The sequence below is a fragment of the Canis lupus genome, chromosome 35 (assembly GCF_003254725.2).
Source record: "Canis lupus dingo isolate Sandy chromosome 35, ASM325472v2, whole genome shotgun sequence".
In the NCBI taxonomy this organism is placed as follows: Eukaryota; Metazoa; Chordata; class Mammalia; order Carnivora; family Canidae; genus Canis; species Canis lupus.
The window spans coordinates 2,140,392-2,156,239 of NC_064277.1; the positions used below are offsets into that span (position 1 = coordinate 2,140,392).

The following is a 15,848-nucleotide window of genomic DNA, read 5'->3' on the forward strand; positions in this document are numbered from 1 at the left end:
GCCGAGCAGGCAACCTGGGCCGCAGGCGACCTAGGTCAAGGAGGCCGGGCCCCAGCGCAGGGGTGGGCTGTGCGCAGCGGGGCCGGCGACCTGGGCCACCAGCGACCTGGGTCGAGGAGGCCAGGCCCGAGCGGAGGGATGGGCTGCAGCGCAGCCGGGCAGGCGATCTGGGCAGCGGGCGACCTGGGTCAAGGAGGCCTGGCCCGAGTGGCCTCTGCCCCCATGGCCTATGCTCGCGGCCTGCGCTGCATCGGGCTGGCAGGGGGCGACCGTGGCTGGGGGCCTGCAGCACAGAACCCGCTCGCCTGGGCCCCGACCGTCCCTGAGCGCACCTCGGGCACCCACGCTCTTCCTCCCTGGGAACCCGCGCTCCTGGGGCTGCAGAGGGCACCGCCGTGAGCGCGCTGCCCCAGCTTCCGCGGCCTGCAAACAGCCCTCCTAAGCTCCCAGGAGTGTTTACACACTTGCCCGGGGCACCCGCTTCTTAGCCATCACTTTTGCCCTCCTCGGTTGCAAGGTCTGAAAATCAAGCGTGGAGGACGTAGTGTCTGGGAAGGTGTTTGTGTTACACGTACACAGTTATTTCTACCCGAGCTGCCGAAGCGATAGTGCAGGAGCTGTGTTTGAGTGCAGGGTCAGCAGTTCTGTTCATGATTCTGATTTTTGAAACCATAGAGGTAAATGTTTTCTACTCCCAATACAAGTGCTTTTGGACTCGCATCCAATTTAAGAAAAAAAAAAAAAAAACAACTACCGCTGACCTTATTGAATGTGGGACAAGTACTTATGCCGTAGTGGTCTGCACGTTTGATTTGTACTTTTTCAGCAACGAGGGTATTTTCTTTTTCCTGTAAGATAGTCTAAGAGAGACGTTTTGGTATCTTAACCAACAGACAGGACATTTTGAAATTAGCCTTGGACACAAGGCAGGATCTAGTGGTCGGGATTTGGCTAATTTTGAAATGAGCCTCTGTGGAAAGCTTTAGGATAGTAAGTAGTTTGTGCTTTATGTAGCATGGGTGCATTTATTTGCTTAGCAATTTATACAGTGAGCGAGTAGATGCCAGCATGTTACATGCCATATAAAAACTAGCATTTTGGCATATTGTACGCGTGGTCGGAACGCGTGCTGTTTTCCAGGGCTATGTAGTTAGCAGGGCTTTCTTCACCAGGCTGCATGCAAACAAGCATGCATTTTACAATTTATCATTCCACGCAGTTTGTGTCATTAATAATCGATGTTTGCAGAGGAATAAGGCTCGATTGTGCTGGTGGTCTGTAAGCTCTTGGCTATTTCCTGCGGGGGTCAGAAACAGGGGTCAGGAAACAAGAGTGCCTTATAGCCCCATCAGGCTCCCCTGAACTTCTATAGGTAAAGAAGAGACATAGGACCTTTGCTCTCCCACCCTGTTCCCTAGGGAGGGGGTGTCATATTTAAGGTGGAGGGCTTTTAGTTTTGTCCTTCATGGTGCAAAATTCCAAGAGAGGCCCTGAATCCTCTGCAGGTCCAGGCTGCCTGGCCGGGCTGCCCAGGAGGGGGACAGGTCCCGGGCACCCGTATCGGTGTTGTCCCCCAGTGGCCCTGGACACAAGGTGGTGGGAGCAACAGTTTCTTTCTCTCCTCAGCTCCCATCTTACAGCTCCTAGAGAGAGGCCCCCTTTGCTTCTGAGCCTAGTTCTCACTCCCGGATCCCGCCTGCTGTCCCAGAGCCTTCTCTTTAGACTCCTCTCCCCTCCTTGCGGAATGGGTTCACGAAGCCATTAGCTCTTCCCATCGGGTCATAAACAAATGTCCCCTTAAGGGCAAGATTGATAGTGGCCGTGTCATAAAGCTGGCCAGGCAGGTTAGACTCTGTGGGACATTCTTTAGCTAAGTAGGGAATTTAGAGGGAGGCCGGGAGACTCTGTCATAGTCCTCACCCCATCGAGTTGTGGGGTGTGGGGGAGCAGAGAGCGGAGAAGCCGGTAAGCTTATGAGAGAGAGAGAGAGACCAACAAGCAAGACCTAGTTTGTTCAGACAGTGGTCACGATGGCACACACCAAAAAAAAAAAAAAAAAAAAAACCTGCTGAGATTTGCTATGGGGCCCTAGATGTCAGCTTCAGACACCCCACTTTTCTGAAAGCCTCTATTTCAAATTCCAAGGAGGCTAAGAGGTTCCTTGAAATAAGCTTTCATCAGTGGCATTTTCACTGGCACCTAAACAGAAAGTCTTCCTTCACGATTTGGGCTCGACATTCGCAGCTGGACTTTTGTGACCTGATACCTCCTTTACTCTGTCCCTTTTTGAGTGTGATTCCAATACATAACCGATGAGTTCTATGTGTCTTTGTATCTTTATCCCCGTCCCTCTCCTTGTCACTCCCCGCCCCAGGCCCTTTCAAAAGACCCTGGGCCCCCAAGTCTCTCCCGGATGTCTCCCAGCTTGAGCTACCTACCCGGTGGCAAGTACGCTCTGGCTCCGAGCTCTCCTCTCCGGGTGATGGGCCACATGGGGTCCTGACCCGGAGCTTACGCTCAGCCCTCTGACCCAGCTGGGGCCACATGTGAACAGGACTGGCAACCTCCAGGTCCGAGTCCAGTTGGAAAAGGAGCGATACTTCATGAAATGGATTCCAGCTCTAAAATCCATTCAGGAGAATGAAAGCCCCTTCTCCACGACGTTCTCAACGTGATTAGGAGTGGAAAATTGAGCAAAATGTACCATGTCCGCCTTATTGGAAACCAAAATATGGTGCAGAGACCATAAGGCCTGACTTCAGACCTTTGTTGTGCTCCTTTCCCATCTTACCGTGGCTCCAGAAAAACCCTCTGTTTTATATTATTTTTTTTGTTGTTTACTTGATTTTTTCCCTCACTGATTTTAAATTTGCGGCATATTGAGCGTATTATAGGAGATGCAGTAGGATCTGGAATTTCCTTGCATATAGGCCTGAGTCTGCCTTGAAGACTGGAGAGAGGGGTGGAGCAGTTGGGAGACTGCCTGAGAGGAGAGGCTGGTCTGAGGGACCCTCACAGAGGGCCTGACATTGCTCCCGCTCAGAGTCTACCCACCTGCGGTCTGGCCGTGACTCCGAGGTGTGCTTCCACAGGCCTCTTTGCTCTTCCAGGTGGCGTCTCCCTCCATTCTCCCAGAGGCCATCTTCTTTCTTCACTGGTCTGCCCTCGGCTTCCTCCAAGCCCACTGGTCAGCACTGCTGGTCATTTGTACTAAACTGCCCATCTTCTTTCCGTAGCGGGCCCTGTTCCCAAGGAGACTGGGTGGGCTGCTCATTTGCCCCCTAAGTCAACACAGCTTGATGCTACTTGGGTGGGCATGGAAGTGCAATTTGTGAGCCCAGGGAGCGAGCAGTGGGCTGGCAGCCAGGGCCAGGTGGTGGGGCCTCCGGGTTGACCTGGGTGGTGGGACCCCAGGCAGGGCCTAGGGACAGTGCTTGGAGGCGTCTCAGAACCTGAGGCTCGGGAATGAGGGGGTCTGAGGTAGGGCTTGAAGGCTGACTTAGGCTGAGAGAGGAGAGAGGCAGAGACAGATGGAAGGACAGAGAGGGGGGAGAGGGAGAGAATAAGACAGGGAAGAAAGGCACCCCCCCATTGCCTACCCTGGGGAAAAAGCAGGAAAACCAACACATTTAGCGCCATTAACTCTCAAGGCCTCTGAATTTCCTTCAGTGTATAAAGCAGGTCATTGGTCCCGGTCTTGTTAACGGTACAGACGTGCGGAACACCAGAGTCGGGGAGCACGTGTTTAGGGCAACAGGATTCCCAACAGCCTGCCCTTGGGGGGAAACGGGAACTGTCCTCCGAGCTGAGCAAACTCTGCGTCCTGCAAGGTGCTGGGGGGGGGGGTCGCCGAGAGCAGCGTTGTGCGCCCTCGTTCCCCCACGTCGGACTGTGTGCCCCTCGTTCCCCCACGTCGGGCTGTGTGCCCCTGGGTCCCCACGTCGGGCTGTGCGCCCCCGGTCCCCCACGTCGGACTGTGCGCCCCCAGGTCCTCACGTCGGGCTGTGCGCCCCCAGGTCCCCACATCGGGCTGTGCGCCCTGGGCCCCCCCACGTCGGACTGTGCGCCCTGGGCCCCCCACGTCGGACTGTGCGCCCCTGGGTCCTCACGTCGGACTGTGCGCCCTGGGCCCCCCACGTCGGACTGTGCGCCCTGGGTCCTCACGTCGGGCTGTGCGCCCTGGGTCCCCCACGTCGTCGGGCTCGCTCCGCGCAGGGTCCCACCCCCGCCAGCAGAGGGGCCTCCAAGCCGTCCCCCAGCGGCCTGCTGAAGCCCTCGCGGCCTGGACGCCGCTCACGTCAAGGCCCGAGGAGTGCGGCGGGCGGCCCGGGTGGCAGGCGCGGGGAGAGCCTGGAGCGGGGCTGGGCGGAGGCGCCGTGGTCCCCACCGCCGAGGGCGCCCCGGGAGCTGGAGGCCGACGCCCCAGGCAGCCCCTCTGTCCGAGTCCGCGGGCCCAGCTCTGCGCGGCGGGGCCTCCCGCCGTGGGCTCAGCCCGGGAAGGGACTGGGGGAAGTGGCACAACAGGAAGGCCTCGCCAGCAGGCCCTTCCCAGGCGGCTTCCTCGCCATAAAAAGCCAGACTGCAGCCGGGGTCCTGACCCCTTCCAAATATACATTCCCTTGCCCGCGGCCGGCACTGCGGCCCCGGCCAGGCCTGGGCGGCCTCCTCCGGGCGGGCCCGCGCCCCGCGCTCAGGCTGGCGGGGCCCACCTCCGCCGCCTCGGGGCTCCCCCCCCCCCCCCGCCTGCCCTCGCGCTCCGGGTCGGGGTCTGCGGGCCTCGAGGGTCGGCAGCGGGGCGGGGGGGGGGGCGCGAGGCCGCGGGACACGTGCGCGGGGGGGGGGCGGTGCGCGCCGTCGGGTCCCCCCATCCCAGGGCCGCGCCCCGCCGCAGCCTGCAGGGCCGGGGTCCCGCCTGGGCCTGAGCCTGGGCCTCGGGCCTCCAGCACCCTGCGTGCCGAGCGACTCGGGTGCGCACACGGAGGGCGCCGCGGCCCCGACTTCGGAGATCAAAGGGGCGGTCGAGACGGGGCGTCCGCTGGGTGCAGCCCTGACCCCGGAGGAAGGGCGGGAGCCGAGAGCAGGCGGCGGCCCGGGGTCAGGCCGCGGTCGGCCTCGCAGCGCAGACGCTGGGCCGAGGAAACGGGGGGGGAGGGGGGGCTGTGCGGTGGCCGAGGCCTCGGAGAGGTCCCTGCGGATGAGCGCTGGGGGGGGCGCAGGTGGGGCCCGGGGAGCCACAGCCCCGACGGCGCGGTCCCCGGAGACGTGCTGGGCGCCCCGGGGCTGGGGGCGCTGGGGGGGACCTGGGGGCGCTGGGGGCGCTCAGGGGGCGCTGGGGGGGTTGGGGTGCCCTGGGGGAGCCCTGGGGGCGGTGGGGCCCGCGCGGGCCGGGGCAGGGCGGCTGCGCCCCCTCGTCGCCCCCAGGGAGTCGGGCCGAAGCTCGGCACCAGCACTCAGCGAAGCCCCGACTGGGGGGGCTGTAGGGTCACGGCGGGCCCGCGGGGACGCGCACGCGCACACGGCCGGTTTGTAAAACCCGGGTGAGCGCCCCCGGCCCTCCTGCCCCCGCCCTCGCGTCCGCTCCCGGCCCTCCCCCTCCCTCTTCCCCTCTCGTCCCCCCTGCCCCCTCCCCTCCGTCTCTCGTCCCCCTTCCCTTCCCCTCCCCTCCCCTGCCCCCTCCCCTCCCGTCCCCCTGTCCCCGATCCCCTCTCCCCTCCCATCCCCGTCCTCTCCGGTCCCCCTCCCCTCCCCTCCTGTCCCCCTGTCCCCATCCCCTCTCCCCTCCCATCCCCGTCCTCTCCCGTCCCCCCTCCCCTCCCCTCCCGTCCCCCTGTCCCCCATCCCCTCTCCCCTCCCATCCCGTGCCCCCTCCCCCCTCCCCTCCCCTCTGTCCACCCCCCCCCCCCCCGCACCGTGCACACCCGGGCGGGCGGCGGAGGCTGCAGCGCGGGGTGTGGGAACCGGCCGACCCGGGGGCGTCGGTGGCGTCGGTCGGGAGCCAGGTTCCGGGCAGGACCCGCTGAGCTCCAGCCCCCCAGGTGCCCGGGCCGCCGCCACGCCTTCCCCGGGGCTTGGGAAGCTCCCGCAGACATAAGGTCCCGGCGCGTGCAAGGCTCACCCGGATGCGAAGGCACAGGCTGGCCCCGCCGGGAGCCCTGCGCCGGGCAGCTGTCCCTCGGCCGAGCGGGCGTCGCTGGGCCCAGCGGCGGGTGCGGGCGCGGGTGCGGGTGCGGGGGCCGCTCCGAGACCCGAGGGGCCCGAAATGCGGTCTCGGTCCGTTCCCTCCGCGGCCCCGCAGCGCTCGCGCCCCAGGCCCGGACCGCTGCCCTCCCGCCGCAGGCAGCTGTCGGGGCCGGTCCTGGGGCCTGAGGGGCAGGTGCGGCCGCGGCGCGCAGGTCCCCGGCACCCCTGTCCCCAGCACCCCTGTCCCCGGGCCCAGGGCTGGGAGCGCTGCCGCGCTGCTGGGCGCTGAAAGCACTTTGGCTTTCTCAGTTTTCCCTGAAACGTGTATGTCAAGGTGGAAGACCTTTCCCCGAGCTTGAGCTGAACAGCCAAAGCTGGGAGAGCAGGAAAAAGGGAGGACGAAGTTGCCTGAAATTCAGATTTAAGATGGAAGAGGCTGTGACAACTGGAGGGAAGTCCACGTGAACCGCAGAGCAGAGAACAGAGATATGCAAACAAATATGTTCTTTTCCACCTTTTATTTATTATTTTTATTTATTTATTTATTATTATTATTTTGACTTTTCACCTTTTAAACCGTGGGAGACCAGGAAGCCGACTGAGCCAACCCCTTCCCCCCACGTGAGGCTTCAGGAATAGAGAGAAGGCTGCGTGCGACCCAAAATACTCGTGTCCTTCAAAAACTGCTGCTCCAGGCCACTTTGAGAAGAAGAATGTAACATCCTAACTGCACGGCAGTCCCATTAAACCCCTGCCCAGAATCCCTCCTGATCCTAAGGAGCTTGTTATGGCTTGGGGCTAAGGAGCCTCAAAACACTGAATTACACGGGGCCACTGCAAGCCTGCAGGGCCTTTGAATGGCCTTGAGGCCTGCGTGTGGGGCGAGGGGAAGGTTCGGGGGTCAGGGGAGAAGAGGAGGTGCCTGTCCACCAGGGTCAAGGCTAATGTGTTGATTTGTGAGATTTGTGAGAGGACGTGTGTGGCCCTGTGCCGCTGATAGCAGGTTTGTGAGTTGTGTTTTTGAGTGTTTGTGAGTGAATGTGTTTGCGAGACTCCTGTGTGTGACAGTGCGTGAGCTGGCATGTTGTGTGTATCTGTGTGTGTGTGTGTGTGTGTGTGCATGGGAGTGTTTGGCTGTGTGGCAACGTGTGCGATCATGCATTGGTGAGTGTGTGTGTGCGCGTGCCCACCGGCCCTCTCCATCCCGGAGCCCGGCCTTCCGGGGCCATCTGTTTCCACTTAGCAGCATCCCGATGGGGAGAAGGCCCGTCCTGGGGCCGCCCCGGAGCGCGCCGCCCGGTTCTGCTGCGTGGAAGGCGGAGGCGGGCGCCCTGGCCAGCGGGCCCTGCACCGCCGGGCAGCCACACAAAGAGCCCTCTTTCCTGCCGCCAGCCGCCCAGCCGGGCCCTCCTGGATCATAAACCTGCCGGCGAAGACATTCAGAAATAGTTCACCCGCGTTCCCGCGAGCATGTGCGAAGGCTGGAATTCCATTTGCTATAAAGTTTTATTTTATTTTCCTTGGAGGGGGAGTGAGGGGGAAAAGAAGAGTTCTGACCTAATTTATTCTAGGGCAGAATCTTGTATTTCATGCAGAAGTATACACCTGTACACAAAGCTCTGCGTGCCGCTCGTGGGCTCCACACGGGCGTCCACCTGCCGGGGTTCACTCAGCGCAGCCCCGGGCCGGGCTCAGGAGCGTGTGTGCCCGTGGGCAGGGCCGGTCTGCCTCCCGGACGCATCGGTGGAAATGGATCCAGTGACCTGAGGCCCAGCTTACACCTCTTCATTGTAATTTTTAATCAACACTGATGTAGTTCAAGTGCGCAGTGTCCGAGATATATTAGGCACTTAATATAAATTGGTTGACTACATTAAAGTCAGATTTAAAATGTGATCTAGTCCTGAGAGGTGCTTGGAGTTGGTGTTGTGCGAGGAATCCGAGCCCATGAGGAAAGGCCTGGGCTCAGAGACCTCCGGGTAACTCGGGGGCTTTGGGTGGAATGTTCTAACAACACTTACCTCCAGGTTTCTCCTTCTGTCCCCCACCCCACCCCATTCCTCAAGACTTCTTCCGAGGGGTGGGAGCCCCGCGGGATCTAATTACAGTGGAGGGGGGGGGCTGCCTCCTTCCTTCGGGACCTGGGTTCCCTTCCGCTGCAGGGAGCGGCCCATTGTCACCAGAAGGGGGGATGGAAAGGTCGGGCAGGGACCCGGGACAGGGACGGGGCGGGCCCAGCAGGGCTGCCACCTGCAGGGGCTGGGGGGGGGGGCTCGGGGTGTCTTGCTGGAGCCCCCGTAGCGGCTTCCATCCCTCAGGGAACACACGGACATCCACTTAGTGCCAGTTCATAGAAAGACCATTTTTAATAAGAAAAGAGAAAAACAATTTGAAAGGCCCCGATTTCCGTGGTCAAAGGACATAATCTGAAGTACAGGGGAGTGCGGTGCTGACACCTGGCTGATCCCCCGCGGCGGGGGAGGCGTCGCCGAGGCCTGCGGGTCCGCCCGCCTGCTGCGAAGGGCGAAGGGCGCTCCGGGCTCGGGTCGCGGCCTCGGGTCGCGGCGGGCCTCAGGCGTTCGGGTTGGTTCTCATGAGCTCCACGTCCGCGTCCACCATCTCCCGGACCAGCTCCTGGACCCGGCGGGGGGGTGGGGGGGTGAGGGAGGAGCTCGGGGCTCTCGGGCGGCAGCCCCACCCCGGCCGCCCCGCGCCCTCCGGCGGGGGCACCCTGGGCACCCCCTTCCTCCCCAGCACCCCGGGCACCCCCTTACCCCCGGCACCCCGGGCATCCCCTTCCTCCCCGGGCACCCCGGGCATCCCCTTCCCCGCCCCCCACGGCACCCCCTTCCCTCCGGCACCCCGGCACCCCCTTCCCCCCCCCGCATCCCCCCGTCCCCCCCCCCCGCATCCCCCCCCCCCCCCCCCCCCCCCCCCCGCCTCGGGCGGCCCCAGCCGGAGGGCAGGCACTCACATCAAAGGCGACCCGGGGCTTCCAGCTCAGCTTCTGTTTCGCTTTGGAGCAGTCGCCCTGCAGAAAGTCCTGCGGGGAGGGGCGGCGCTGGGCGGGCGGCGCAGGGCGCAGGGCGAGGGCGGAGGGCTCCCGGCCCCTCCCGTCGGCCGCCGCGCCCCGGGTGGGGACCTGACAGCCCCGCGGCGAGTGCCGGGGACCCGGGGCCGCTGTGGCCACTGCTCCGAATCCCTGCGCTCCTCTCCTCGGCGGGGCAGGAGCGGACACCCCGCCGCCCCCACCCCCGGCCCTCCCGCCGCTCCCCTCCCGGGGCGGGGCGCACCGCCGAGGACCCCGGCGGGACCCCAGTGCCCGCCCCCTGCCCCCCACACCAGTGCACCCCCGACCCCAGTGCCCCCTCCCCCCAGACCCCAGTGCCCCGCCCCCTCCCCCCTCCGACCCCAGTGCCTCTGCCCCTTCCCTCCCGGACACAAGTGCCCCCCCACCCCGACCCCAGTGCCCGCGCCCGCAGCGGGCGCTGGTGCCCCTCATCCAGGCGACTTGGGGGGGGCCTCGAGCTCTGGGACCCCGAGGGCTCGCACGGGGGAGGGGGCAGCACACCCACAGGCACGTAAAAGGAAACCGAAGCTCACGGCCACCGCCGGGAAGACGGACAGGCCTGCGCTCCCCCATCCGCTCCCCTCCCCCCCAGCAAGGTGTTGGCAGGCGGAGCCCGGCTCCCGCGCAGGAAGGCCCAGCCGCCACCTGCCCCCGCAGGCCTCCACCCTCCTCACCCACCGAGGTGTCCGCGTCTACATGCACTACCGACCACGGGGTGGCCCCGGGCCTCGCCCTGCAGCTGCTTGGGGCAGCGCCGGCCCTTCCGGAGGCCTCCCCGGAGGGCGACTGCCTGCAGGACTGGCCGCAGGACAGGGTGCGATCCTGCTCGGCGCCCTCACCACCGCCTCTTAGTACAGGTCTCTGCAGACCACCGAGGAGAAAACCAAGATGAGAATTCCAGGATGATTCGGAAACAGAAAGGGAGGGAGGAAGAGAGGAGGAAAAGAGACCATTCTGGGGGGAGATGGGCATCGAGCTCCGCGGGTGCAAATGCTTTCATCCAAGGGTGCACAAGGCGGGTCCTGAACCCGGAAGAATGGGAGGCAGCCTGACGGGGAGCCTCAACCACAGTAAACACCCCCCGGAGAAGGTTCCCGGCTACACACAATGTTAGAGCCACCTGAACCAGCTGCATGGGGTGAAGGCAACAGATGGGTGATGCACCTGCTGCAGCAAGCCCCCCCCAGGGATTTCTGTCGGAGTCCCCGAAGGGTAGCGGGGCAGGGGACTCAGGCTGACAGGGGCACAGGGGCTGGGCAGGGCCCTGGTCACGGCTAAGACCTCCCCATCCAAGGCTGTCGGGACGCTCTTGTGGATGAGAGCACAGCAGTCCGGCTTTGCGGAGCATCACCTGTGAGGCTGCAGCCCCCTGGGCCAGAGTAGGCCCCCCCCCCCCCCCGGGCCAGAGCAGCCCCCCCACCCCTCTGGCACAAGGTCAGCAGTAGCCTCGCCTGACAGCCCTTCCTCTCATCACCAGGCATTTTATCATCTCACATCGTCACAAGTTTGAAAAAGCCCAAGTACTATGGGAAGGTGTTTCGAGACAGCCACACCCCGTGGATTCATGTGACTTTTATTACAGTATATTGTTATAATTATTCTATTTTATGATTCATTATTAATTTCTTATGTGCCCAATTTAGAGATTAAACTTTATCACAGGCGCGCAGGTAGAGGAAGAAACAGTGTATATGGGGTTTGGTTGGGCGTCCAGCTCTGGGCGGGTCAGGCATCCAGGGGCCATGGGGCTGGGAATGGACGCCCCTGGGGTGAGGGGGGCTCCTTACTGTGCCTTTGGGCCCCTTCTCTGACAGAGTAAGCTCAACAGCCCTCATTCTCCATCAGCCATCATTACTTTTTAGGCTTGAACAACTCAAACTCCCAAAGGCTTTGCATCTCACAATACGCCGAGGTACTGATTTCCTCTCCCGAGTGTTGATAATAGTAAAACTAAAGTTATTTCTGCTGCTCCTGACAGTCCATATACAGATTTTTCAGGAAAGGTAGGATACAGAAGTTAATAATGAGCAATTCAACACCGCATGGAGCTGGAAATACAAGTGGAAAAACAAATTAAATTCTCTTTCCTCTCCCTAAATAAACTTGTATGTACTTCCACAATACTTCTCTATTTTACTCTAAGCGTCACACAAAGATGGTCATTCTTTTCCCCCCGAGAGCTGTGAAACGTGGTGTCATGAAGCAACACCGCCCTCCCTCGATTCTATAGCCGTTGCGTAGCTCCAAGTAACGTGGTCAGTGTTTAATCACGCAGCACTTGCTGTAAATCAACCAGCACTGCATAGGATGCAATTCATGGCTCTGACCTTATGGTTAGCAAAACCCTAAAACCCAGTTTGGCTTCAAATGATCTCAGTAGGCTTGGGAAAGGGAGCTTTGTATTGTAATTATGTTTCCTGTATTTTCCTACAAGTAGCTCATAATATAAAAACAACTAGGGAACTACAATTAAGGAGAAAGAAAACTGGCTCTCCAAAGCTCAGACACAGACATCGCTACCATACGCCGTAAAAGTATTTCATTGAAACCAGAGACGCACCCTGTTCAACTTCCCAATTTAGTTTTGAGCCCAACTCCTCCTTTCCAGCCTAGCAGCTAACTTTAACCTTCTGCCAAGGCTCTGTCTCCCTGAAATTTAATTAGACCAAGAGCCCTTGTGAAGGAAAAGGATGAGGTTCCACCAGAACCAAGCAGCAGCTCTCTGCGCCAGCTGCCGGGAGCTAGCATCGAGACTTGTCCTGTGCCTCCCTCAACGTGGGGCGTCCGGCTTGTCCCACACCTCCCCTTCCCTGAAGGACCTTCTAACTTCCTTCTGTTGTGTCCTTTCGAGAGAAGAGGCAGCAAATGGTTGAGGCCGCAGGGTTTGGGGCACAGGGTGCACTTGGAGGGTGGCGTGGGGACGGTGTGGCACGGGAGCGCCGGTGGCTCTGGAATGACAGCGCAGACCTAGAACGCAGGGCCGCCTCCTTATGGAAGCTTCAAGAAGCTTCTTCGGCACGTGAAGAGAGAAGGGGCCCTGGAAGCTTGATCCCTACCTGGACGGACGTCAGCAACTAGCTGCTCTGCTCGCAGGACTGTGTGGAGCAATGGGGTGGCGGGGGTCAGATGAGGTCACAATATAGTTTCCTTTTACATTTCACAAACCTTCTCCACGAGGGCGTGATCAGCTCCTCGGGACGAGAGAGAATGATTCATCTATTTTTGTTCTTTGCTTCATTTTTGACAGTTCAGTTCCTTCTTTATTTATAGGCTTAGAGTCGTAGGATGACAACAGGGGCAAGAGCTGATTAAAGAGAAGATTTTATGTACAGTTTCCAAGATGGACTTTGTGCGCTGGGTGGTCTGGAGCTTTTCTTTAAAAAAAGAGACAATAAAGCTCTGGGAAAAATTTAAAGCATTTCTATGTGAATATGACATTTCCTGAACTCTGGCTTCTGGTGTCTTCAGTGTTTCCATTGCTGTTCCTTAGGTGAGCTATACAGTTTCAACATGTGATTTATTATTGTCAAATTCAATTAGGTTTAGCTGAGCATTTTACAGCAGCACAACAGCGTGAGCGAGGAGGAAACGTGCATGTCCAGATGCCTGGAGCCCCCTGTCTTTCTCTGGGGCTCCCTGATGACCGCTGCCTCACAGACCTTCAGGAGCTGTCCTCGGCCCGCGGCTGTCGAGGCATAAACCCTACAGGCCCAATGCCAATGGCCCGGGTTGCAAACAGCAGCACGGTAGGAGGGCATGTTTTGCTGCAGCAATTTTTCAGGCTTTCCTGGCTTATGTTCTTGTTATAGTGAACTGATAAAGGGCCAGACCAAATCCTGGAAAAGTCATTAAGCCAGTTCCTGAGCCCACAGTAGTTAACATAAAATCCAGAAAAGGAGACACCATGCTGTGCTATTATCTTCTACTCAAACTACAGTCCCCTTTCCTCAGATCTCCTGGGTGCCTTTTTATCTCCATCAAGATAACGACACATCTTTAAATTACACCGGTTAGTTTTCTTTCCTCCCTTCACCCCCCCCCCCGCCCCCCAGCCTTTTTTTTAATTTTGAGGGTTGTTTAACACATTAGATGCCTTTGACACCCACCCACTTTCCCTAAAATCACTGTGGGGACTGCTCTTAAATAGACTGATGGCATAGGATAACTTCTCAAAGTTCATGGAGTCATGCTCTCTGTCTCCCCTTTTCACTGCGGTTGTGTTGGGGAAATTTTAATATTTATTTCAAATTATGTGTTGGATACGATGTTTCTCAACAGGTCAGCCTGTGAGGTTTGCAAAGCACATCTGTTTAGGTGGAGAAACATTTTGAAAGCGTGAGCTCTTTTGGCAGGATGTTGTTAAATTTCTAATGTGCATATTGAAATAAATTGACTCTTGAGTGCTATAAATAAGGAGAAGATGTATAGACAGGGGATGTTAATAAAGAAAACTAAGACCAGTAAAAGCCCTGGTTACACATCTTCAAGAGTTTAAAATATGGAGCTGTGAGGAACACTGGATATTCATTTCTTTCCTTCTACTTTTCAGAAAAAAAAAATTGAGGAATAGCTCAGGTTCCAAGGGAATAAAAGAATGAAACAAATTTGGTTCTTGATCTAACTTTATGCTAATGTGGAGTGAGCAGGAAAACTTTACTCTTGGGGAAATGCTTCTTTTTAGAGACGAAGAAATGCTAAGAACAAGACAAAGCAAAACAAAAAACCAAAAAAAAAAAAAAAAAAAAAAATCCAGCAAAACAAACCAGCAAAATGGACCAAGCCTTAAAGTCGTTCAGAGTATCCCAGTCAAGATTCAGGACGTGCAGCCGGGAGTCGGTAAGAATGAGAAAAGTCTGAGAAAGTCTGCAATGTGGTATGTGTCCCACGGGGCAGTTTAAAGCCCTGCGCCCAGGAGCCTCCCCAGAGAGGGAGGGAGTCTCCGTGCGGAGGCCACGGCCTAAGAACCGTATGGAACATTCCCCCCTTCGCTCCTGCTGCTGGCTATCAGCACAAACCCAAGCTGCAGCCAGGCCGCTCCTTACTGACAAGGGCCGATAAGAGACAAGAAGAAAACAGCGGGCTGTCCCGTCTGCTCAGGAAGCGGGACTCAGTGGGCCTGTCCCTCAGCAGCCCCCAAACAATGCTGGGGCTCAGCCTCAGGGAAATTGAGTCAGTCAGCACCTGCTCCAGAGCTACTGACAGAGGAGATAAAGTGGCAAAGGGAGCAAAACAGAGTGAGCAGACCCTGCACTGTGCCCCTGTCCTCAGTTCCCCGGGGGAGGCTGCTGGGGGGCACCTGGCACAGGGCAACACAGGACACCTGTGCACATAGACTGAGAGCCTGCGGAGCCCCCATAGCCTCATGGATGACACTTGTGCACCTAGACGGGCAGCTCGCGGAGCCCCCATCGTCCCACAGATGGCACGTGCACCTAGACGGGCAGCCCATAGAGCCCCCATCGCCCCACGGATGGCACCTGTGCCCCTAGACGGGCAGCCCGCGGAGCCCCCATCGTCCCACAGATGGCACGTGCACCTAGACGGGCAGCCCACAGAGCCCCCATCGCCCCACGGATGGCACCTGTGCACCTAGACAGGCAGCCCGCGGAGCCCCCATCGTCCCACAGATGGCACGGGCACCTAGACGGGCAGCTCGCGGAGCCGCCATCGCCCCCATGGTCACCTCCACCGGTGGCCTTGACTGTGAGCCCTGGTGGTGACCGTCAGGATGTCCACAGTGACCTCTTGGACGGTGCCTCCGGGAGTCTCTAGGATCCTGTGACCCCTCGTTGATCCCATTTTTCTGGGTTGGGGACCACTTATTTTCAGGTGATAACATATGTCATTTGGAATCAGGAGCTGTTAAGAGCTACCCAACAGAGGGAGAGAAACCCCCCCCCCCATCTGCGTGCAGGCCCCCCCACCCAGCCCAGAAGAGCCTCCGTGGGAAGTGAGTGAGAACACTGTCTTCCCCATGTGTCCCCGTGCGAACAGAGATGTGGGGTGGGGTGGGGAGGACCCAGTTAGGGGAGAACCCGACTGATGGCGTTCACGGTGCCGCCTACGTATCGATGCTGCTTCCCTCCATGTGTTCTAAACATACGGTCAGCATACAAAGTGAGGTGGCGTTAGGCAAAGAGGTGACACGCACAGACAACACGATCGCGTGGGGGGAATGTAGGACTTAAACATGCTAACTGCCTTTTCAATAGTTTTTTAAAAATACGGCGGCAAGAGTCCCTTCAGGCAGTCATGCTGGAGACGTGTGTTGGCGAGGACAGTGGGCCATCATCCTGCGTGGAGTGCACACACAGACCCACAGGGTATCCATGCCGTTCCTGCCCCCCGCCCCCAGGCCCAGCTTCTCCTGCCGCATCTGACGGGGCACAGGCATAGGGTGGCCCTCCAGCAGGGTCCCCAGAACCGTCCGGCCACGTGCACCCTCCGGCCCCGGGGGCCCCTGGGGCCTGTCCTGTGCAATCGGGCTCTGCGTGAGCGAGCAAAGGAAAGCATTTCTTAGAAGCTGTGCCTTGTAGCTTTTGGGGAGCTGTCTGCTTGTAGGTCGGCGTTTAATCGGTTGCTTTAAATAAAAGCATCA

General features: G+C 59.3%; 1 protein-coding gene across 1 annotated transcript in view; it reads right to left on the minus strand.

The window, feature by feature from the left end:
• Positions 1-8,521: 8,521 nt before the first annotated feature.
• Positions 8,522-15,848, minus strand: part of GMDS (GDP-mannose 4,6-dehydratase) — a 575,388-nt gene continuing 568,061 nt past the window's right edge. Inside the window, exons 10-11 of the mRNA XM_025446227.3 lie at positions 9,155-9,223; positions 8,522-8,814 (exon numbers count right to left, since the gene is read on the minus strand). Of these exons, the coding sequence (XP_025302012.1) occupies positions 8,752-8,814; positions 9,155-9,223 (132 nt within the window). The 3' untranslated portion in view covers positions 8,522-8,751. The remainder of the gene's footprint in view (positions 8,815-9,154; positions 9,224-15,848) is intronic.